Genomic DNA, 24,268 nt, shown 5'->3' with positions numbered 1-24,268 from the left:
TTGACTTTAGCTCAATAACAGCACACTCACCCCTTAGAGAGGAGGCTGTGGGTTCATGTCCTGCTGTGAGAAATTGTGTGTAAAAGAAGTTAGCATTTTACAACAACATTTTGTTTCCGTAGTATAGGTTTCGTTTTTGCCTTTTGTGTTAGTATTTGTTTTTGGGTTGGTGCGCACACATTTTGACCCCTTGTTTGTCCCAACCCCAAGAGTGGTTGGTGGGCACTGAGTCTTTTTGCTGAAAAGAGTGGAGGAACCTATCAGAAGCAAATGTGGGATAGAACCAGCCTTTGGTTGGAGGAGCAACTCCTTTTAAACTTTTCCAGTTACACCTACTGATATTTTGTAAAACAGCCTGGAAGGACACACAGGAACTCCTCGGCCAGATACAGGGGGATCCCTCCTCACTCAGACACATTGGATCCACTTCAGACAGACACAGTGAATCCTCCTCTGTCAGACACAGTGGATCCCCCTCGGTCAGACACAGTGGATCCCCTTGGCGGGACACAGTGGATTCACCCCTCACTTGAGCACAGTGGATCCCCTTCAGCCGGGCACAGTTGATCCCCCTTCTGTTGGACCAGCCTGATTTATATGAAATATTGTAACAACTTACCAAGCCTCCTTCGACAGCCCCTTAACACTACAACCTGCAAACTCCCTTTCAAGATCCCACCATCCTCAATTGGAATTACACTGCAGTTCCTTCACTGCACCTGGATGAAAATCCTGGGACTCTGCCTTAACAGTACTAATCCTCCCTCATTCAATCCTCTGTGGACTGTGGTAGCTCACCACCAAGAGACAATTGCCTTGTCAGCACTACTCACATCCAGTGAAATAATTTAAACAGTCTGTAAATAATGCGCCAAAATAACAGACAATCATGGTTGTAGCGGAGCATGGATATATTTGTGATGAAACTATTTTGGTCAAAATCATTTTAACAAGCAAACCCCAGGAGTGACGCTATACTCAGGAAAGGTCAATCTGTCTCCTTTCATTTCGGGGATGTGCACTTAATGTGGGTGTCTTTTTTTTCAAACTGCAATGAGTCTACCCAGTATATTGAACTGAAATATTGAAGTCTGTAGCCTCATAGTGGACTGGAGAGTTAGACCAAGAAAAGGTTGGAATACCATGAACCCAATACTCGTTCACTGCATCTGTCGCCTATCCCTCAAGGTTTCACAGTTCAGTATCAGTTGGTGGGAGGTCTGCAGACCCTCCATTAGTTTCTTATTTCCGTGGGATAAATAGATGGAACAGTGTAACAGTCCTCAAAAAGCACTCGTAAAAACCACAGAGGTGGCATGTTTTGTGAATTAAAGTTGAAACTAGTCACCAAAGTTTTATGATGCCTGTTTTTCAGATCTGAATATCAGGAAGAATACTTTGTATGAAAAGAAAACAGTAGACTTACAACTACTAGCTGCCTTAACGCTCTGTATACTCAATGACGTGCTTTAGAAATCTAGTTACAGTTGTATTGAAAAAGATCAATTTTTAATTTCACTTACATCACACTGTAAACTTTTGCTATAAATTCTGTGTCCTCTGTGTGATCTTATACTCCACAACCACCTGATGAACAAGCAGCGCTCCGAAAGCTAGTGCTTCCAAAACCTGTTGGACTATAACCTGGTGTTGTGTGATTTTTAACTTTGTCCACCCCAGTCCATCATCGGCACCTACACGTTATAGTTACAGTTGTAGCAATTAATTTGCTCACACATAGTCCCTACAAATAATAATATGGTAATAAGCAGCTAATCTGTTTTTATGATGTTAAATATAGATCAACATTAGCCAGGACATCAAAAGAGCTTTCTACTAATTATTGTTTTAAAAGAAGGCTTATTGCATTAGTGCATTCCTTGTCTTAAGTTCTCCTGTTTCACTTATCTTCCCAGTACAGGACTGCCTTAACATCAACTTATTCAACGTCATTACAGTGAACAGGAAGGGTGTAGTTAGAGCTTGCAAACCAGCCAAACCTTACTCGTGCTATAATTTCAAGTGCATTCCAGGAAGTGGAATGGTTTGATGTTCTGCCAAATATTTCAGTGGGGATTCAGACACACAAGCCTCCTGTTATAAGGACGCCAGATCAGCTGTGAATGATAAACCCTAAACTATGCATCCGTCTTTTTTTAAAAACACGAAATTGCATAATCCCAAAATAAGCATCCCCAACTCTTTGAGTGGAAATGGATGGTGACATTTTACAAAATGTACAGATTACAGAGGAGGAAGTGCTGGATGTCTTGAAACGGTTAAAAGTGGATAAATCCCCAGGACCTGATCAGGTGTACCCGAGAATTCTGTGGGAAGCTAGAGAAGTGATTGCTGGGCCTCTTGCTGAAATATTTATATCATCGATAGTCACAGGTGAGGTGCCGGAAGACTGGAGGTTGGCAAACGTGGTGCCACTGTTTAAGACGGGCGATAAAAACAAGCCAGGGAACTATAGACCGGTGAGCCTGAGCTCAGTGGTGGGCAAGTTGTTGGAGGGAATCCTGAGGGACAGGATGTACATGTATTTGGAAGGGCAAGGACTGATTCGGGATAGTCAACATGGCTTTGTGCATGGGAAATCATGTCTCACAAACGTGATTTGAGTTTTTTGAAGAAGTAACAAAGAAGATTGATGAGGGCCAAGCAGTAGATTTAATCTATATGGACTTCAGTAAGGTGTTCGACAAGGTTCCCCATGGGAGACTGATTAGCAAGGTTAGATTTCATGGAATACAGGGAGAACTAGCCATTTGGATACAGAACTGGCTCAAAGGGAGAAGACAGAGGGTGGTGATGGAGGGTTGTTTTTCAGACTGGAGGCCTGTGACCAGTGGAGTGCCACAACGATCGGTGCTGGGCCCTCTACTTTTTGTCATTTACTTAAATGATTTGGATGTGAGCATAAGAGGTACAGTTAGTAAGTTTGCAGATGACACCAAAGTTGAAGGTGTAGTGGACAGCGAAGAGGGTTACCTCAGATTACAATAGGATCTTGACCAGATAGGCCAATGGGCTGAGTAGTGGCAGATGGAGTTGAATTCAGATAAATGCGAGGTGCTGCATTTTGGGAAAGCAAATCTTAGCAGGACTTATACAGTTAATGGAAAGGTCCTAGGGAGTGTTGCTGAACAAAGAGACCTTGAAGTGCAGGTTCATAGCTCCTTGAAAGTGGAGTCGCAGGTAGATAGGATAGTGAAGAAGGTGTTTGGTATGCTTTCCTTTGTTGGTCAGAGTATTGAGTACAGGAGTTGGGAGGTCATGTTACGGCTGTACAGGACATTGATTAGGCCACTGTTGGAATATTGCGTGCAATTCTGGTGTCCTTCCTATCGGAAAGATGTTGTGAAACTTGAAAGGGTTCAGAAAAGATTTACAAGGATGTTGCCAGGGTTGGAGGATCTGAGCTACAGGGAGAGGCTGAACAGGCTGGGGTTGTTTTCCCTGGAGCATCGGAGGCTGAGGGGTGACCTTATAGAGGTTTACAAAATTATGAGGGGCATGGATAGAATAAATAGGCAAAGTCTTTTCCCTGGGGTCGGGGAGTCCAGAACTAGAGGGAAGAGGTTTAGGGTGAGAGAGGAAAGATATAAAAGAGTCCTAAGGGACAACTTTTTCACGCAGAGAGTGGTACGTGTATGGAATGAACTGCCAGAGGAAGTGGTGGAGGCTGGTACAATCGCAACATTTAAGAGGCATCTAGATGGGTCAATGAATAGAAAGGGTTTGGAGGGATATAGGCCAGGTGCTGACAGATGGGACTAGATTGGGTTGGGATATCTGGTCGGCATGGATGGGTTGGACCGAAGGGTCTGTTTCCATGCTGTACATCTCTATGACTCTATGAATCCAGAAACACTCATGGAGAATGTAACCAATGTACAATTGGAGGAAGAAAGACTTATTCTCATGAAAAAAAGTGCTTAAACTGTTAGGTACAGTGAATAGTAGTATGGTTTCTTAAATACTTTTGTTACACATCCTCCTCTTCCGAAGACATTGTTTTATTCAGTTGATCCCCCTTCTGTTGGCATATTTCCCCTGGTGTTCGGCAGCCTTGGGTAAATATAGAGTAATAGAGTAGAGGGAATGGGTCTGGATGGATTACTCTCCGGAGTGTCGGCATGGAATCGTTGGGCTGAAGGGCCTGTTTCTACACTGTAGGGATTCTATAATTCTTGATCAGTTGGGGAATCAAGGATTATGAGAAATGTGGATCAGCCATGTTCCTTTTGCATGGTGGAACAGGCTCAAGGTGCTGAAGGCCCACTCCTGTTCCTATTTCTCATGGTTTTATTGACCAACATATCTAAGATTCTGGAGGAGATACAAAATACTTGTTTTTTTTTAAATTAGCAAGGTTATAACTCTCTAGAATGAACAGCATGAAAAGCAGTGACCTAAAGGAGCTCAAAATCTTGAAACTTGCAAGGCTATCTAAAACGAGGGGCCATAAATATATGAGAGTCACTAATAAATCCAGTAAGATATTTACCAGAAACCTCTTTACCGAAAGAATGGTTAGAATGAGGAACTTACTACTTGAAATAAATAGCATAGATCCATTTCAGGGTAAGCCAGATATGTAGACGAGGATAAAAGGAATAAAGGTTATGATGATCGGGCAAGATTAAGTACAGTGGAATCAAAACTGTTTAGAACATAAATAGCATCTCAGGTTTTGTGAAGGATAGGTCGTGCCTCAAAAACCTCATTGAGTCTTTTGAGAAGGTGACCAAACAGATGAGGGTAAAACGATTGATGTGGTGTATATGGATTTCAGTAAGACTTTTGATAAGGTTCCCCACGGTAGACTATTCCATATTGCACAAAATATGGAGGCATGGGATTGAGGGTGATTTAGCAGTTTGGATCAGAAATCGGCTAGCTGAAAAAAGACAGAGGGTGGTGGTTGATGGGAAATATTCATCCTGGAGTTCAGTTACTAGTGGTGTACCACAAGGATCTGTTTTGGGCCTGGATGAGGGTGTAGAAGGATGGGTTGGTAAATTTGTGGATGACACTAAGGTCGGTAGAGTTGTGGATAGTGATGAACAAAGTTGTCAGTTACACAGGAACATAGATAAGTTACAGAGCTGGGCTGAGAGGTGGCAAATGGAGTTTAATGCAGAAAAGTATGAGGCGATTCATTTTGGAAGAAGTAACAGGAATGCAAAGTACTGGGCTAATGGTAAGATTCTTGGTAGTGTCGATGGGCAGGAGGATCTCGGTGTCCAGGTACATAGATCCTTGAAAATTGCCACCCAGGTTGATAGGATTGTGAAGAAGGCATACGGTGTGTTAGCTTTTATTGGTAGAGGGACAGAGTTTTGGAACCATGAGGTCATGCTGCAGCTGTGCAAAACTCTGGTGCAGCTGTACTTGGAGTATTGTAGGTAGTTCTGGTCACAGCATTATAGGAAGGATGTGGAAGTTTTGGAAAGGGTTCAAAGGAGATATACGAGGATGTTGCCTGGTATGGAGGGAAGGTCTTATGAGGAAAGGCTGAGGGACTTGAGGCTGTTTTCGTTAGAGAGAAGAAGGTTGAGAGATGGCTTAATTGAGACATATAAGATAATAAGAGGGTTAGATAGGGTGGACAGGGAGAGCCTTTTTCCTCAGATGGCAATGACTAGCATGAGGGGGCATAGCTTTAAATTGAGGTATAGCACAGATGTCAGAGGTAGTTTCTTTACTCAGAGAGTAGTAGGGGCATGGAATGCACTGCCTGCAATAGTGGTAGACTCACCAAGTTTAAGGGCACTTAAATGGTCATTGGAGAGGCATATGGACGAGAATGGAATAATGTAGATCAGATGGGCTTTCGAATGGTTTCACAGGGTGGCGCAACATCGAGGGCCGAAGGGCCTGTACTGGATATAATGTTCTATGTTCTATGTTCTAAACTTAAACCTGTTGGGTCAAGTGGCTTATTCCCATGCTGTAACAAAAATCTACCCCCCACTCCCCACCAACCACCTCCCCCCCCCCCCACCCCCACTTTAGGATATCTGTAGAATTTGATAGCATACACTGCACAGAATCAGGTCATTCATTCCAACTAGCCCATGCTAACGTTTATGCTTCAACCATCCCTCCCCATTCTATTTACTTCATCTCAACTATTCAACCTAACTTTCCACCCATTTCTGTCTTCTGCCTTATTTATAACTGCCATGTATGTCTTTTAGTTGCAGGTATTATTTTAGCAAAAATCTCAGACACTAAAGTAGCTTATAACATACTTTCAAGTCTACCACTTTGACAAAGTTATAGAGTCATACAGTCCACGCTGAACATGATCCCAAACTAAACAAGTCCCACCTGCCCATTTCCCTCAAAACCTTTCCTATTCATGTGCATATCCAAATGCCTTTTAAATGTTGTAATTGTACCCACATCCATCATTTCCTCAGGAAGTTTATTCCACTTGCAAACCACATTTGCTTCTCATGTCTTTTTTAAGTCTTTGAACATCTTCTCTAATATCTCCTTTTGGGACTAGGTGTTCAATGCTGTGTGATAACACTATTTGGGGGAGACATTTTGGATTTTTCTTCCTTCGATGAGGATGAAAGGAGGCATGGTATTGTAATTCTGTGAGCTACCCTTTGAACCCTCAAAGAACTCATATCATTCATCTAATTTGGGAGTTGAAGTATTTCTTTAGACCCAAGCAGTGCACAGGCTGCTTATTATGCTATTTTTGTGCTCATTGTGGTATCCCAGTGAAATAAACAGTAATTGTGTTTTTGTTGCCATGGTGATAGACTTCAACTTAGCAGAACTATCAATGTGTTCTTTATTTTACATTATTTGCACAGAGAATACAGACCTTTCTCCAGCAATGATAATAAGGTAAGAATAAGTATCAGCATTCAACACTTGTGGGAGACAGTGACATAACAGTAATGCAGTAATCCAGAGCCCAAAGCTAATGTTGTGGGGACATGAACTCAAATTCCACTGTGGCATCTGAATTTAATTAATAAATCTAGAGTCGAAAGCTAGCTCAATGATTATCATTAAACTATCATCAATTGTAAAAATCCTCCTGTTAAACTAAGTCACTTTAAGGAAAGAATTTGCCATTCTTACCTGGCCTGGTCTAGTCTGCTCTACATGTAACTCCAGACCCACAGCAATATTAAGACCATAAGACATGGGAGTGGAAGTAAGGCTATTCAGCCCATCGAGTCCACTCCGCCATTCAATCATGGCTGATGGGCATTTCAACTCCACTTACCTGCATTCTACCCGTAGCCCTTAATTCCTTGTGACATCAAGAATTTATCAATCTCTGCCTTGAAGATATTTAGCGTCCCGGCCTCCACTGCACTCTGCGGCAATGAATTCCACAGGCCCACCACTCTCTGGCTGAAGAAATGTCTCCGCATTTCTGTTCTGAATTTACCCCCTCTAATTCTAAGGCTGTGTCCACGGGTCCTAGTCTCCTCGCCTAACGGAAACAATTTCCTAGCGTCCTCCCTTTCCAAGCCATGTATTATCTTGTAAATTGGTGACTTATGTTGGTGACTCTTAACTTTCCTTTGAGTTGGCCCTAATAAGGGACTCAGTCAATGGCAAATAAAGATGGACAATATGTTTTGGTCTTGCCAATGATCCAGTGAAAAAAAATGATAGAGCACCTTTCTAAATCTTTTCACTGCTATTTTCAAAGTGCAGTTACTGTTATAATTGAGGAACCTTGTGGTCCATTTAGGCAATAAATTCTGGCCTTGCCCACAATGCTGACATTCAATATAGAAAATCGCAAGCTCTCACAAATGATGATGGCTAGGTTCTGGAGGTGATAAATATTGGTAGAACTTCCCATTCTTCTTCAAAGCAGTTATACAGAATCTTCTATACCCACCTGAGAGGGCAGGCAGTTTAAAGCTTCATCTGAAAGCAGTGCTTCTAATAGTTGGGCCCAGCCTCAAATCTCTGGAGCGGGACTTGAACCAAGAACCTTATAACACTCAGAAGCAAGAGTGTTACCCACCGAGGCATGGCCCGCACCACGGTATAGCGGCATACAAAGTCAATCAATTAACCCTGACCATTCTGGACGGAAGAGCATAATCAAATCAAATATTAATCACATGTGCAACTTGTGAATTACGTTTTCCCACCATTAAACTGCAGACTCCACCCTCCCCTCTTGCAACTCTCCACTACTCATTGGCCACGCTGGATTACCCACTATATTCCACTGTAACCCGCTTCTCATTTTACCTTTGTCTTCAGTGTTGCGATGGTCATGTACGGGAACACTTTCATCGTGATGGATGTGCCATGTGACTGTGAGTCTTCAACCCCAACTTTTAACCTGCAATGTAAGCAGCGGGGATTTGTTATCTTACAAAAATAGACTGCTGTTATTCACCAGGCTTGCACTATACATAAACAGCAGGGATATCAACACAAGGGTGAGGGGCATTGTAAAGTTCAGGGCAAGTTGACAAGAAACATTTGGAAAGTTATTAATAGCCCGCATGGGTTGTCAACAGGAGTTAGTGAAGATTGCAGTTGTCCAGTTCTAAATCCCTCTCTTTTATCCTCAGCCGATAAAAATCCTGTGCCACAGTCAAAGATCATCAGACAACAGAACAGCGAACAATCAGTAGAAAACTGAAGGAAACATATTTGCACTTGCTCAACCAGGAATGATGGAAGGTATGTTGTATATATTTTTGATTAACATGCTCAGATGTGCTATGACACACCTCTGGAGCAGGTGGGACTTGGACTCCTTGCCCAGAGGTAGAGACATTATAACTGCACCCTACTGGAGTGTGGCATAAGACTAGGAAAGATGATGAACTGTTCAGAGTCCAACATGGTCCAGAATCTGTGGAACAAAGAACAAAGAAAATATACAGGCCAGGAACAGGCCCTTCGGACCTCCAAGCCTGAGCCGATCTAAACCTGTTGCCTAATTCATAAGCATCTGTATCCCTCTGCTTCCCACCTACTCATGCATCTGTCCAGATGCACCTTACATGAATCTACCGTGCCTGCCTCTGCTATCTCTGCTAGCAACGAGTTCCAGGCACCTACCACCCTCTGTGTAAAGTACTTGCCGCGTGTACCCCCCTTAAACCTTTTCACCTCTCACCTTGAAAACGTGTCGTCTCATTACTGAATCCCTCACCCTGGGAAAAAAGCTTATCTCTTTCTACCCTGTCCATACCCTTCGTGATTTTGTAGACCTCAATCAGGTCCCCCTCAATCTCCTTTCTTCTAATGAAAACAAACCTAACTTACTCAACCTCTCTTCACAGCTAGCACCTTCCTTCTCTGCACCCTCTCCAAAGTGTCCACATCCTTTTGGTAATGTGGCGACCAGAACTGTACACAGTATTCTAAATGCGGCTGAACCAATGTTGTGTACAATTTTAACATGACCTGCCAGCTCTTATACTCAATACCCCTTCTGATGAAGGCAAGCAATGCCATATGCCTTCTTGATCACTCTATCCACCTGTGCCGCCACCTTCAGCGTACAATGGACCTGAACTCCCAGATCTGCTCATCAACTTTTCCCAAGACTCTTCTGTTTACTGTATAATTCGCTCTAGAAATAGACTTCCCAAAATGCATCACCTCACATTTGCCTGGATTGAACGCCATCTGCCACTGCTTCGCCCAACTCTCCAGTCTATCTATATCCTCCTGTATTCTTTGAAAGTCTCCTATGCTTTCTGCTACTCCACCAATCTTCGCATCATCTGCAAACTTGCTGATCATACCAACAGCGCCCTCTTCCAGATCATTTATGTATATCACAAACAACAGTGGCCCCAGCACTGATTCCTGTGGAACACCACTGGTCACCTTTCTCCATTTCAAGAGACTCCCTTCAACTACTACTCTCTGTCTCCTGTTGCTCAACCAGTTCTTTATCTACCTAGCTAGGGACACCCTGCGCACCATATGACTTCACTACCATAGGGAATCTGATCAAACGCCTTACTAAAGTCTGTGTATATGACATCTACAGCCCTTCCTTCATTTATCAACTTGGTCACTTCCTCAAAGAATTCTATTAAGTTGGTAAGGCAAGATCTCCCCCACACAAAACCATGTTGCCTATCACTGATAAGCCCAATCTTTTCCAAATACAAATAGATTTTATCCCTCAGTACCTTCTCCATCAACTTTCCCACCACTGATGTCAGGCTCACTGGTCTGTAGTTACCCGGAATATCCCTACTACCCTTCTTGTACAGGGGGACAACATGAGCAACCTTCCAGTCCTCCTGTACCTCACCTGCATTTAAGGATGTTACAAAGATATCTGTCAGGGCCCCAGCTATTTCCTTTCTCACCTCTCTCAGCAACCTGGGATAGATCCCATCCGGTCCTGGGGATTTGTCCACCTTAATAACCTCTAGCCTACCCGACACATCTTCTCCACTTATGTTAACTCTTCCCTACTTATAGCAGAAGAAATACAGCCAATCTAAATACAAACTGAACTGGCAGAGAGGCCAGAAAGGAGCTGCTGCGCAATTCAGTGATGGCGCAATAAATCCCTGATCAAGAGAATCAGAGATAATTCTAACACAGATGGGGGCCATTTGACTCATTGTGCCCTGAATAACCCTTTAAAAAGAGCAGAACTGCACAGTCCCACATGCCTTTATTTTGTCCACCAGTTCCTCCATAGTCCTCTTGCAATACATGTCCAACTCCATTTTATAATTGCTTAATCGTAATTTATTAAGCATTCCGCTCACCAAAGGTTTTACTGGGAAGCTCACAAAAATTGCCCTTATTTACTCTCATCTCCAGAAGCTGGTGAGACCAGGGGAGCACACAAATTAAGGCAACTGGCAAAAGAATCAAATATTATTGGAAGTATTGTTTTATGCGGCAGGGTGTGGAATGCACTGACTTAGGGCACAGTGGGAGCAGGTTGAATCGCAACTTGCAAGAGAGGATTAGACAGATACTTGAAAGGAAAATCAATTCCAGGTCTATGAGGGAGGAGTGGTATTAGTTGAATAATTCTGGCGAGGAGTCAGAACTGACACTCCAAAGTCTATCCACCATCTACAAGGCATAAGTCAGGAGTGTGATGGAATACTCCCCCCTTGCCTGGATTGGTGCAGCTCTGACAACACTCAAGAAGCTTGACATCATCCAGGACAAAGCAATCCGCTTTACTGGCACCACATTGACAAACATTCAATCCCTCTACCACTGGAGCTCAGTAGCAGCAGTGTGTACTATTTACAAGATGCACTGCAGAAATTCATCAAAGATCCTTAGACAGCACCTTCCAAATCCACAACCACTTCCATCTTGAAGGAGAAGGGCAGCAGGTACTTGGGGACACCACCACCTACACGTTGCCCTCCAAGCCAATCAGCATCCTGAAATACACCACTGGTCCTTCACAGTCATTGGGTCAAAATCCTGGAATTCCCTCCCCACCAGAATTGTGGGTCAACCCACAGCAAGTGGACTGCAGCGATTCAAGAAGGCAGCTCACCACCACCTTCGCAAGGGCAACTATGGATGGGCTATCAATGCTGGCCAGCCAATCAGCGACACCCAAGTCCCACACATGAATAAAAAAAAAGGTCAACCTAGTACCTTCTCTGAATTGTACTCCATATTTCTTCAGGAATATAGGAAATATTCTGAGAAGTATTGTTGAATCAACTTACTTGATTTCATGTTGAGGAAAGACGGCCTCCTTGATTTGGACAGTAACAGGGATACGTTTCTCTGCCAGAAGCTCAGCGCACTGAATTGCTGTTTCCTTGTCTCCCAGTTCAATCGCTCTGCTCAGTTTCTGTGCAACAGCTTCCACTGTTGGAATAAGAAATGACAGAGGCCACCCGAATTGTTAAGACAGAGTGGGAAAGGCCAGAAAAGGCAGCAGGGAGCTATCATTGTCCAGTCTTTGCTCTATTAGCCCTTTTCAGCATTTAATCGATCCTGCTCTTTGTCCCACATAGACCTTCTGTGTTTCCTCTTTCCTCCCTGCCCCTCCTTACCCCATTTCCCTGCCTCTGTATTCACTTAAAATCTGTTAAACATTGAATATCTTCCAGCATTGTTAAATGTCATTGTACTGAAACAGCAACTTTATGTCTTTTCTCAGCAGCTGATGGCAGACCCACTGAGTAGTATTTCTGGCTAATGTTCCCGTGAGGCATCGTGGGATGCTTAATCCTGTTTTAAAGGTATTATATAAATCTGATTTGTTATGGTTCACAATTCTAGACTTTGTGGTATTTTGCTTTTGTCATTGCTGAAGCTTTCATTATTGATTGTGATCAGGCACTGATATTCTGAAATAAATATAATAAGCAGGTCACTATGTCAAATATTTGAATGTCCAAAAGACATTGAAGGACACTTCAGTCTTCACCTTGTGGGTAAGATTGGAATCATACCCATTACAGCACTGACATATTTTTTATCTCATTAATTGCACTGGAGTCAGTGGCCAGGGGGTTTTCCAATTGGCCAATGTGATTTGTCAGTTTCTTGCACAGATGAAAATGCACACCATTTGACAGAATTTGACAGTGCAATAGAAACGTGTTGCTGAAGCTTTTCATTGTGCACTCATCAGGACACGTGCAAGAAAGCCAAATTCCAAACAATCACAAGAATTTGTACTACATGAGAAAAGAGTGCAGTGAGACAGATGAATACCTAGACCACATGGACTGCAGGTCCAAGATGGCTCAACGCCACATTCAGGGGCAATTAGGGATAGGAAATAAATGCTGGCCGTGCCACATTCTGTGAAGGATTAAAAATCAATTAGTAAATAAGTCAGCTGTGACTGGCCAAGACTGTAGGTTTCTAAGATTCTGGGTTATTCAAAAAGGCACCAGACTTGAACATGTTCCTTTAGTTTACAGGAATTCAGGGAACCCATACCTCCCTGCTGTTTTCTCCATGACAACCCTCGACAAAGCAGAATTGATTTGCCAACCAATCAGCACCAATTTCTCTGTAGTATCAATTGTTGTGATTGTTTGGGATTCTGGCACTTGTCCTGATCTGTGCAAGACAAATGGCTTCAGCCGCACAACTCTCCTCTGAGCAATATTCCTGCATTTCGGGTATGGTGCACTTACCACAGTCGAGTATCTCATCAACTCGCAATCCTTTATGTCCGTAAGTGTTGGAAGGCTATTTAAATTCATTAAAGGCAACAACAACTTGTATTCATATAGCACCTTTAAACATCTCAAGGTGCTTCACAGGAGCACCAACAAAATGTGACACTGGACCACATCAGGAGATAATGGGGCAAAACCCTCGTCAAAGAGATGGGGTTTTAAGGAGCAGTTAAATGGGGACGGGAGGCAGGGCATTGTTGGAGGGGGGGGATGCAGGAAGGTGGGGAAGCTGGTTAGAGAGGGGATTCCAGAGCCGAGAGACTTGGCAGCTGAATGCACAGGCACCAACAACAGAGCAATGAAAGTCAGATATGCTCCAGATGATCAGAATTGCAGGATGATCAGAATGATTAGAATTGATACCTTAGAGGGCCGTTGGCTGGTGGAGATTACAGAGAAACACAGCAAAAAAGCCACAGATGGTTTCAAAAACAAAGATGGGAATCTTTACATTGAGCTTTTGTTGAACCGTGAGCTGATATTGGTGAACTGATGTAGGCTGTAGACAGGAGATATTTGAGAGATGGAAACAGGGAGCCTAAGTATATATAAATGATTTTTACAAGTTTGACCAAATGGGCAGACATCTGGTAAATGAATTTCAATGCAGAGAAGTAGGAGGTAATACAATGTGATAGAAGAAACACAGAGAGACAATACAGGCTCAATGTTACAACCTTAAAGGGAGTACATGAGCAAAGGGACCCTGGAGTTCACATTTATGGTCCTCCGAAGGTGGCCAGGAAAGTTCAAACAGTTATTAATCAGAAGGTTTTTTTGTGTGAGAACCCTACAATGTGGAAACAGGCCCTTCTGCCCAACAAGTCCACACTGACCCTCCAAACAGTATCCCATCCAAGCCCATTCTCCATTACTCTACATTTACCCCTGATTAATCCACCAATCTACACATCGCTGGACACTATGGGCAATTTAGCGTGGCCAATTCACCTGACCTGCACATCTTTGGACTGTGGGAGGAAACTTGAGCACTCGGAGGAAACCCATGCAGACACAGGGAGAACGTGTAAACTCCACACAGACAGTCACTGAGGCTGGGATTGAACCTGGGTTCCTGGCACTGTGAGTCAGCAGTGCTAACCACTTAGCCACTGTGCCGTCCCAAGGCTGAGGGGTCAAATCATGCTTTAGAGATCAAAGAGCAATACCTAAGTTTCTGGCAACATCTAATAATTGCTGATTTTGATCCATATTTGTTACTGTTGCAGTGCACTGAGGTCAGATTCAGTAAGCTCAGTTAGCTGAATGGCTGGTTTTTGAGGCAGGGTGATGCCTAAAGTATGGGTTCAATTCCCACACCAGCTTCCTACCATGAAGGACTCTCCTTCTCAACCTTCCCCTGAGGTATGACGACCATCAGGTTAAACCATCACCAGTCATCTCTCTCTAACGAGAGAGCAACCTTATGGTCTGGCAGAACCTAGCGACTTTTAAAAATCACACCACGGTTGGAAGTGTTACCTTTCAGCTCAGACATTATACCGAAGCCCAGTCTACTCTCTGACCCAGAGCAAAAGATACATTGCCATTATTTCCCAGGCCAACATTGAGCCATCAATCAACAACACCAAAATAAATGATCACGTTGCTGTTCATATCACTTGAATAAAGCAAAATCCTGTGGATGCTGGAAATCTGAAACAAACACAGAACGCTGGAGAACCCAGCAGAGAGAAACAGAGTTAGAGGTTCAAGTTTCAGAACACTGAAGTTCTGAAGAAGTGACATACTGGACTTGAAATGTTAACTGTCTCTCCATGGCTGCTGTCAAAACTGCTGAGTTTTCCAACATTTTCTGTGTTTGTTACTGTTTATCTCACCTTTCTGTGTGCATTACAAACATCAAAATGTACTTCATTGCTTTGAGAAGTCCAAACCAAATTCAAGTTGCTTTAATGGAAGCTCTCGCTTCAGGTGAGATCCACACACTTTACAAACCTGCTTCGGTAAACTGAAAAATACTGTGGTGACTGACACACTCACACGATCCATATCAGACATCTTTCATTGCTGAAGAAAGTTGGCAGGTTGAGAGCATGACTTCTTGACTCTTATAGTAGCAGGTGTCATTCAAAAAGGAATTCAGAATGGCTTCCTCAGAACGCGTTGAGAATGTGGAGTTCACAATCTCATTGAATTGCATGGACATAATTACGGGGAAGCAAGACAGACACATGAGAGCGATAGGAACAGAAGGGAGTACACACGATATCAGATGAAGAGGCTGGGAGGAAGCTTGTTTAGACCCAGTTGGGTGTATGGCCTGTTTCTGTGTGACAAAGTCTACGTAATTGGAGGTCAGTGCTCTTAATGCAATTTGCAAATGCATACCACTGTCAATGGAAGATATTGATATTGAGAAACTGACCTTTTTCCAGCAGGTCCATGTTTAGATTTTTTGAGGTCATCCTACTCGATGCTGCCATCTTTCCACCTCTGTAATAGTGTGGACAGGTCTCTCAGGATAAATGGAAAGAAAATACATTAACGGTAAATCAAAGGTAGAAACTGGGGCTTCGATTAGGGTGCGTATATGTGTTTTTTTTTCCCACTGAAGATTACACTAGCATTTCAACATCTGTGCTTCATGGTGCACATTAAAACAGGTTCAGGTGGATATTACCATAGTTCCTCCACAACAACATCAAATAAATTACAGTTTATTCAAGTCATTGGTATTTGTGGAATTGTCAATTGAAGTGAGTGACTTATTATCAAGGCAACAGTTGATTGTGTACGATATCAGGGAACTACAGCAAAATTAGAATTAATAGGAAGCAGACAATTTTCTGCTGGTTGGAGCCATGCCTGGCATATAGGAAGCTGGTGGTAGTCATTGGAGGACAGTCATCTCAACTCCAGGATATCTCTGCAGGAGATCCTCAGGGTAATATCCTAGACCTAACCATCTTCAACTGCTTCATCAATGACCTTCCCTCCAACCTAAGGTCCGAAGTGGGGATATTTGCCATTGATTGCACAACATATTGCACCATTCCAAATGCAGCAAGATCTAAACAATATCCAGGGCTTGGGCTGAAAAGTGGCAAATAACATTTGAGCCAGACAAATGCTAGATAATGATCATCTCCAGTAAGATGGAATCTAACCACTGTCCCTTGATGCCATTACCATCACTTAATCCCAACCTATCAACCTCTGGGAGTTACCACTGACCAGAAACTGGACTAGCCATATAAATACAGTAGCTACATGAGCCAACTTGAGGCTAGGAATACTGCAGCAAGTACTCACCTCCTGTCCACCATCCAGGAGGCACAAGTGAGGAGTGTGATGGAATACTCCCGACTTGCCTGGATTCGTGCAGTTCCATCAACACTCAAGAAACTCAATACCATCCTGGACAAAGCAATCCATTTGATTGCAAACACAAACATCCACTCTCTCCACCACTGACACTCAGTAGCAGCTGTGTGTATTATCTACCAGATAACGCTGCAGAAATTCACTAAAGATCCTTAAACAAGACCTTCAAAATGGACAACCACTTCCATCTCAAAGGAAAAGGCCAACATATACACCACTTTCTCCAAGCCACTCACCATCCTGAATTGGAAATACATCACTGTTCATTTACTGGATAAAAATCCTATAATTCCCTCCCCAGTGGCCATTGTGGGTCTACCTACAGCAAGTGGACTGCAGCAGTTCAAGAAGGCAGCTCACCACCATCTTCTCTGGGGCAAAAAAATGCTGGCCCAGCCAACAACATCCACATCTCATGAGTGAGTTAAAACAAAGTTGTTTGTGGATGCTGGGTGAGAATTTCAAGTATTCAAGACTAAGGTCCACGGAGTTTTGTTGCATTAAGGGGCAAGGGATATTGAGTAAGAGTGAGAAACTGGAGTTGAGGTTCAAAGCAGCCATGACCGAACTGAATGCTGGATTATTTGAATCATAGAATCCCTATAGTGTGGAATCAGACCATTCGGCCCATCGAGTTCACATCGACTCTCTAAAGAGCATCCCACCCAGATTCAACCCCCTACCCTATAACCCTGCATTTCCCATGGCAAATTCATCTAACCTGCGCTTCCCTGGACACGCTGGGCAATTTAGCATGGCCAATCCACCTATCATGCACATCTTCGGACTGTGGGAGGAAACCCGAGCACTCAGAGGAAACCCACTCAGACACGGAGAGAATGTGCAAACCCCTCACAGACAATCATCCGATGGTGGAATCGAACCTGGGCCCCTGGCTAACCACTGAGCCACCATGCTGCCAGTCAAAAACACTGACTGGCTGATTTCTGCTCCAATGTTTTTTGTCTTTCAAAATCAGTGATGTTTCCTGGGCTAAATGTTGCATTAAAGGGCAAGGGATATTGAGTAACGGTGAGCAACTGGAGGTGAGGTTCAAAGCAGCCATGACCTAACTGAATGCTGGATTAGAATCAGCGAATCCCTACAGTGGGGAATCAGGCCAGACTTCACAACGGGATCCAAAAATTGAAGATAACACCTATAGTGATGATCTTCTATACACAGTTTCTGAACTGAAGCAGAAATAATAAAAACTATTGATAAATAATAAAGGCATTTGAATGAATAAACACTGGTGGCTGGAGAATTAATGCAATAGGTTTAAGAAATGTGAGGACTCTAGGCTGCAAATTGACCAACCTTTACTTTCTAATAACAAATCTATACTTCATGGTTTACATTTTTCACAACAAATAGTGCCACTGTCGAAGCAGAACAAATTATTTAATTACCTAAAATGTGTTTTGAACATGTTATGTCATGCTTTAAAAACCCTGAAAACTCCAGGAGCCGAAAACCATTTGTTATCTTTTCCTACTTCCCTCCCTCTCCACACATAAAAGCATAGAACAGGTCTCAGAAACAGAAAATTTATCACTAAGAAACTTAAAGAAGACTTGAACACATACCTCACACTGTTTATTTTTCGAGGGCACTGAAGGATTGACAATACGTCTTATATTAGGAATTAGGGAGTGATACACTGTCAAAAACAAGCAGGCATAATCATTCACATATGAAAGAAAAAGTGAAACAACTCAGTGACAGGAAGTAAGAGGTTGTTTGTTGCAAAAGATTGAGGTTTATAGTAGGTCACAGACATGCCTGATTAAAAATAAAGGCATGAAGTCATTCAACATGTTTTAGCAGATGAACTCCCTTGACTAAAACTATTCCTACATCAATATACTTTAATGGGTTGTATTTTCATTTATTAATATTATTAATAATGAATGATTTGAGTGCCATTATTTGAATTTTAATTAAGTTAAAATCTCAAATTATCACCATTTGGTGCAATGTCATTTTTATCCCCCAGCTGGTTTGCTCCTCATTGAAAGCAACAAAGTGTAATTTTGGACAAGTTGTAAAATGGGTATTTAATACCCAATCCCATAGGATTCAGGCCTAATAGGCTAGGATAAAATTGTCCGTAATGCTTACGTTGAATTGTACAGTCATACAGCATGGAAACAGACCTTTTGGTCCAACTCATCCATGCTGGCCAAGTTTCCCAAAACTAAACTAATCCCACTTGCCTGCATTTGGTCTATATCCCTCTAAACCCTTCCTATCCATGTACCTGTCCCAATGTCCTTCAAATGTTGTAACTGTACCTGCATCTACAACTTCCACTGGCAGTTCATTTCAGATACAAAAGACCCTCTTGTGTGAAAACATTGCGCCTCAGGTCCCTTTTAAATCTTTCTCCTCTCACCTTAAAAAATGGCCACTAGCTTTGAGCTCCCCTACTCCAGGGAAAAAAAACCTTTGTTATTCACCTTATCTACAGAACTCTACATAGTACTCCAAAAGTGGCCTCACCAACGTTCTGTACTACCCCAAAATGATGTCCCAACTCCTATATTCAATGATCTGAGCAATGAAGACAAGCATGCTAAATGCCTTCTTAACCATTCTCTCCATCCTTGACACAACTTTCAAAGAGCTATGTATCCGAATCCTGAGGTCTCTCTGTTCAATGACACTACCCAGGATGCTACCGTAACTGTGTAAGTCCTGCCCTGGTTTTGTTTTAACAAAATACAATACCTCGCATTAAACGTCATCTGCCACTCCTCAACCCAGCATCCCAATTGATCAAGATCCCTTTGTAGCCTGTTGACTATATCACCAACTTTGGCATAATCTGCAAACTTACTAACCATTCCTCCAAAATGGGATAGTCAGCATGATTCTGTGTGTGGGAAATCATGTTTCACAAATTTGACTGAATGTTTTGAGGATGTAATCAAAGCCATTGATGACTGTGGACTGGTGGACATTGTCTAATGGACTTTAGTAAAGCTTTTATTGAGGTTCTGGATGGTAGATTGATTAGTAACATTATATCACATGGGATTCAGGGAGAGCTTGTCAACCGGATACAAATTTGATTTGACTTTTTGGACGTTTCACTTTAGGAAGCTTGTGTTTTGTTCAAAACAAAGACCATTATATACTCAAAAATGGCCCCTATTACCATGGAAGCAAGACAACTTGGTTTCATACACATTGACGAGAGATGCAACTGACTCTGTGGAAGCAAGAATTTGAGAAATTTAAATTGTACTAAACTGATGTGTGACAGCAGTGATTTAGTGTTAAGGTTAAGTGGAGATTTTATTGAGGTGTCTGAAGTTAGATAAGGCTTTGATAAGTGACTAAGGGAAAAGGTCTTCAATTGCAGAACCAGTACTGTATAATTAAACTCTGATGTCTGGCTTCTGGTGGGATTATCCAGTTTGGATAGAGACCTGGACATCAAGGTCCATTGCACTGTGTTGAACCAGTCACCTGTTATCTTGTTTACCTGGATTGACCAATTAGTGACTGCTGTTTAAGTACCCTGTGTTTCAGAGTGTTCAGCTTATTATTTAAATGGTTTGGGAGCTGTTGATGTTCAAAAGGGCTTGAGAGTCCTTGTACACCAATCAATGAAAACAAGCAGTTAGGAAGGCAAATAATGTGTTGCCATTCATTGCAAGAGGGTCTGAGTACAAGAGCAAGGGGGTCTTACTGTAGCCATGGTGGCTCAGTGGTTAGCACTGCTCCATCACAGCACCAGGAACCCAAGATCGATCCCACACTTGGGCAACTGTGTGTGTGGAGTTTGCACATTCTCCCCATATCTGCAGGTATTTCCTCCGCTTGCTCTGGATTCCGCCCACAGTCCAAAGACATTAGGTGAATTGGGTTAGGTTAGGTGAATTGGCCGTGAGAAATGTGGGATTACAGGAGTAGGGGTAGGGGTAGGGGATGTGGATCTGGGTGGGATGCAGTTTGGAGCGTCGGTGTGGACTCAATGGGCTGAATAGCTTGCTTCCACATTGTGGGGATTCCTTGCGCCTTGGTGCGATCACACCTGGAGTATTGGGTGCAGTTTTGATCTTCTTACCAATGAAACAAGACACTTGTCCATAGAGGAATACAGTGAAGGTTCATCAGACTGATTTCTGGGATAGCAGATTTATCATACGAGGAGAGCTTGGGTTAACTGGAATTTAGAAGAATGAGATGGGATCTCATTGAAACCCATAGAATTCTGACAGGGTTGGACAGACTGGGTGCAGGCATAATGTTTACCCCGTCCTGTGCATCTGCAACAAGTGGGTCACAGCCTCAGAGTCTGCAGTGAGTAATGTCAGCCTGAGCATGGGGGGGACGCTTTTCACTCCTGTAACTCCTTACTCTACCACAGAAGGCTGGAGAAGCCAAGTCACTGAATATATTTCAGAAAGGAAGACATTTCTAAAGAATAAAGGTGTCAAGGAGAGGCATTGAGATAGAGGATCAGTCATGATCAGCTCTGGTGGTGCAGTGGTAGTGTCCTGACTCCTGAGCCAGGAGGCCCCAGCTCAAGTGTGCGCTGATGTGTAATAATTCTTCTGAATACATTGATCAAAATACCAAGGCCAGACGCAGTACTGTGTACAGTTGTGACCCACATCCCACAAAAGCTGTGAATCCGTTGGAGAGGGTGCTGGACAAGAAATGCTTCCAGAGGTGAGAAACTTCAGTGATAAGGATAGTCTGAAGAAGTTGGGATTATTTTCCTTGCAGAGAAGAAGGCTACGAGGAGATTTTGCAGATAATAGCGAAATCAGAAGTGGGCTGGCCAGAGTAAATCTGGAGAAGCTGTTCCTGCTTGTAAAAGAGAAATAGAATGAGAGGGCATAGACTTAAAAGTGATGTACAGATGAAACAAGGGTGATGTTAGTTCAGTGTAGTTGGGATCTGAGGATGCAGTGATTCGAAATATGGTGGGGGCAGGTTCGGCTGAGGCATTCAAGAGGGTATTGGATGGCTATTTAGGTAAGAATTAGTGTGCTATAGGGAAAAGGCAGGAGATTGTCAGTGGTTAATAAAACCAGGGTAGGTGCAATGGGCTGAATGGCCTCCTTCCCCATTATAGGAATTCATTGATTCTGTGATGCTCATGCTGAATGACAGAATGGGCTTAATGGGCCAAATTGCCACTCCAGCTGCTGTGCTGGTACAGGGAATGAGTGGGAGAAAGAGTGGGCTTCCATCATAAGGAGCTCTAGCATCACTTTAAAAAGTTTGGAATGACCCCAGATGTTGGACTATCACTGCAGAGGGGGGTGAACAGGATCACCTGCAGCCATGGCAGCTGTGGCCAAGTATTTGAGGGGGGGGGGGTGGTCAGGATTGGGGGTTGGTGGTTACAGGAGACCCCAACAAAGTCTTTCTGGAACATTGGCATTCCTCTGGAGAGGCATTTACTCAGTGCCACACCTGCACAGCAATAACATTAGGACCTGACTGTGACAGCGAGCCACTAGTTATACAGTGATAATAAAGCAAAGTACTACAGATGCTGGAAATCTGAATCAGAAACAGAAAGTCCTGGAGAAACTCAGTAGGTTTGGCAGCATCTGTGGGGAGAGAAACAGAGTTAACAATTCAGTCCAATGATCATCCTTCAGAATATACCGCATTGAGTTCTGTTTTAGGCTCTCATGGGATTCTCTCCAAACTGTAATCTGGTAGATTACAGGTTTGGCTATTTCCCAATCTTTGCTTTTGGAAGTATCAGTGTATTGATAAGGAACAAGTTACAATGTTCAATCCTTCAATTTATCTTAAATCTGAGTCAGACGGACAGCAGGAGTTCATTCTGCAAAACTTACAGCCACAAAGCCTTGTTTGATTTCACTGATACAGACCCTGCCTTCTCTCAGCTAGTCTATGACTTTGGCAGAATGAAGAACCATGGTTCAGAGACAAGTCTCAAATGAGTTGATGGAGTGTGAAATGGATTGACCTAATTTTAGCTTGGTTTCAATGATGTTTTATGTCTCATTGAAATTACTGGGCCAGAAATGTGCTGGGCATCTTTTCAGCTGAATTGGAACAGCAATCATAGAGTCATAAAGCTGTAGAGTATGGAAACAGACCCTTTGATCCAAATTGTCTATGTCAAACAGCTATCCCAATTAATCTAGTCCCGTTTGCCAGCATTTGGCCCAATTCCCTCCAGACCCTTCCTATTCACAGACCTATCCAGATGGATTTTAAATGTTGCAATTGTACCAGCCTCCACCACTTCCTCTGGCAACTCATTCCATACACACACCTCCCTCTGCGTGGAAAGATTGCCTCTTAGGTCCTTTTTAAATCTTTCCCCCCCCCCCCCCCCCTCACCTTAAACCTATGCCCTCTAGCTTTGAGCTCGTCTACCCTGGGAAAAGGACCTTGGCTATTCACCCTATTTGTGCCCCTCATGATTTTATAAACCTCTATAAGGACACCCTTCAGCCTCTGGTAGTCCAGGAAAAACAGCCCCAGCCTATTCAGCCATTCCCTGTAGCTCAAACCCTCCAATCCTAGCAATGGTGGCTCAGTGGTTAGCGCTGCTACCTCACAGTGCCAGGGGGACCTGGATTTGATTTCAGCTTCGGGCGACTGTCTGTGTGGAGTTTGCACCTTCTCCCCATGTCTGTGTGGGTTTCCTCTGGGTGCTCTGGTTTCCTCCCACAGTCCAAAGATGTGCAGGTTAGGTGAATTGGCCATGCTAAATTACCCATAGTGTTAGGTGCATTAGTCAGGGGCAAATATAGGGTAGGGGGAATGGATCTGGATGGATCACTCTTCAGAGGGTCGGTGTGGACTTGTTGGACTGAAGGGCCTGTCTCCACACTGTAGGGATTCCATGAAATAATTTTCTATGGTATAAAAAATCTTTTCTGCATCTTTTCAAGCTTGTTGATTATGATATAAACATATTATATGGTACATGTTATAAAAGGAAAGATATTATATACTTATCTTGTTGCACATGTTTTAAGAGTTTTGTTCTTGTAGTATTAGAAACTTGAAAAGATCTTGGCACTGAAGGACCCTCAGAGCCCAGCTTGCTGGCCAAAAAAAGCTACTCAATGCCATTGAGCTTCCATTTTATTATGTGTAGACTTGTGGTGATGGCACTTCAAATGTTTCTTAAATGCAACCAGCAATTCTGCCTCTTTCAGAAAGAAAGTTCCAAATGCCCACCAACCTCTATGTGAACGAATTTCTCCTCAAGTCCTCTCCAATCCTCGTTTTTCAGCCTTTTCCTTTTGCAGGAAGTGTGTGACCTTCCTGAAGGCTAGGATTGAATCTGTACCCACCAGCCTATCAGACAATGAGTCCCTAACACTAACCACATTCCTCATGCTGTGTCTGCCTCTGGTGCCTGTTGCCTTAGAGCTGTGGTTTTAACCCTTCAACAATTGAAACCACTCCCTACTTATTCTTGCCTAAATGCTTCCTGACGTCACAGACACAGTTTGAGTTTCATTTAAAACATAGAACATAGAACAATACAGCGCAGAACAGGCCCTTCAGCCCTCAATGTTGTGCCGACCTGTGAACTATTCTCAGCTCGTCCCCCTATACTATCCCATCATCATCCATGTGCTTATCCAAGGATTGATTAAATCTCCCTAATGTGGGTGAGTTAACTATATTGGCAGGTAGGGCATTCCATGCCCTTACCACTCTCTGAGTAAAGAACCTGCCTCTGACATCTGTCTTAAATCTTTGTTATGGCATTAAGGTTG

General features: G+C 43.1%; 1 protein-coding gene across 2 annotated transcripts in view; it reads right to left on the bottom strand.

Annotated features, from left to right (window-relative positions):
• Positions 1-18,195, bottom strand: part of rbck1 (RanBP-type and C3HC4-type zinc finger containing 1) — a 54,997-nt gene extending 36,802 nt beyond the window's left edge. The window contains exons 1-4 of one of the 2 annotated variants that reach the window (XM_072556251.1): positions 18,113-18,195; positions 15,565-15,652; positions 11,700-11,844; positions 8,257-8,350 (exon numbers count right to left, since the gene is read on the bottom strand). In XM_072556251.1, coding sequence (XP_072412352.1) covers positions 8,257-8,350; positions 11,700-11,844; positions 15,565-15,622 — 297 coding nt within the window. In that variant the 5' untranslated portion in view covers positions 15,623-15,652; positions 18,113-18,195. The remainder of the gene's footprint in view (positions 1-8,256; positions 8,351-11,699; positions 11,845-15,564; positions 15,653-18,112) is intronic. The other variant, XM_072556252.1, reaches the window with a different exon arrangement.
• Between the last annotated feature and the right edge of the window lie 6,073 nt (positions 18,196-24,268).

Source organism: Chiloscyllium punctatum, chromosome 37 (genome assembly GCF_047496795.1).
Source record: "Chiloscyllium punctatum isolate Juve2018m chromosome 37, sChiPun1.3, whole genome shotgun sequence".
Classification (NCBI taxonomy): domain Eukaryota; kingdom Metazoa; phylum Chordata; class Chondrichthyes; order Orectolobiformes; family Hemiscylliidae; genus Chiloscyllium; species Chiloscyllium punctatum.
Note: the sequence above shows the minus strand (reverse complement) of the source record. Positions and strands in the feature narration are given on the sequence as shown.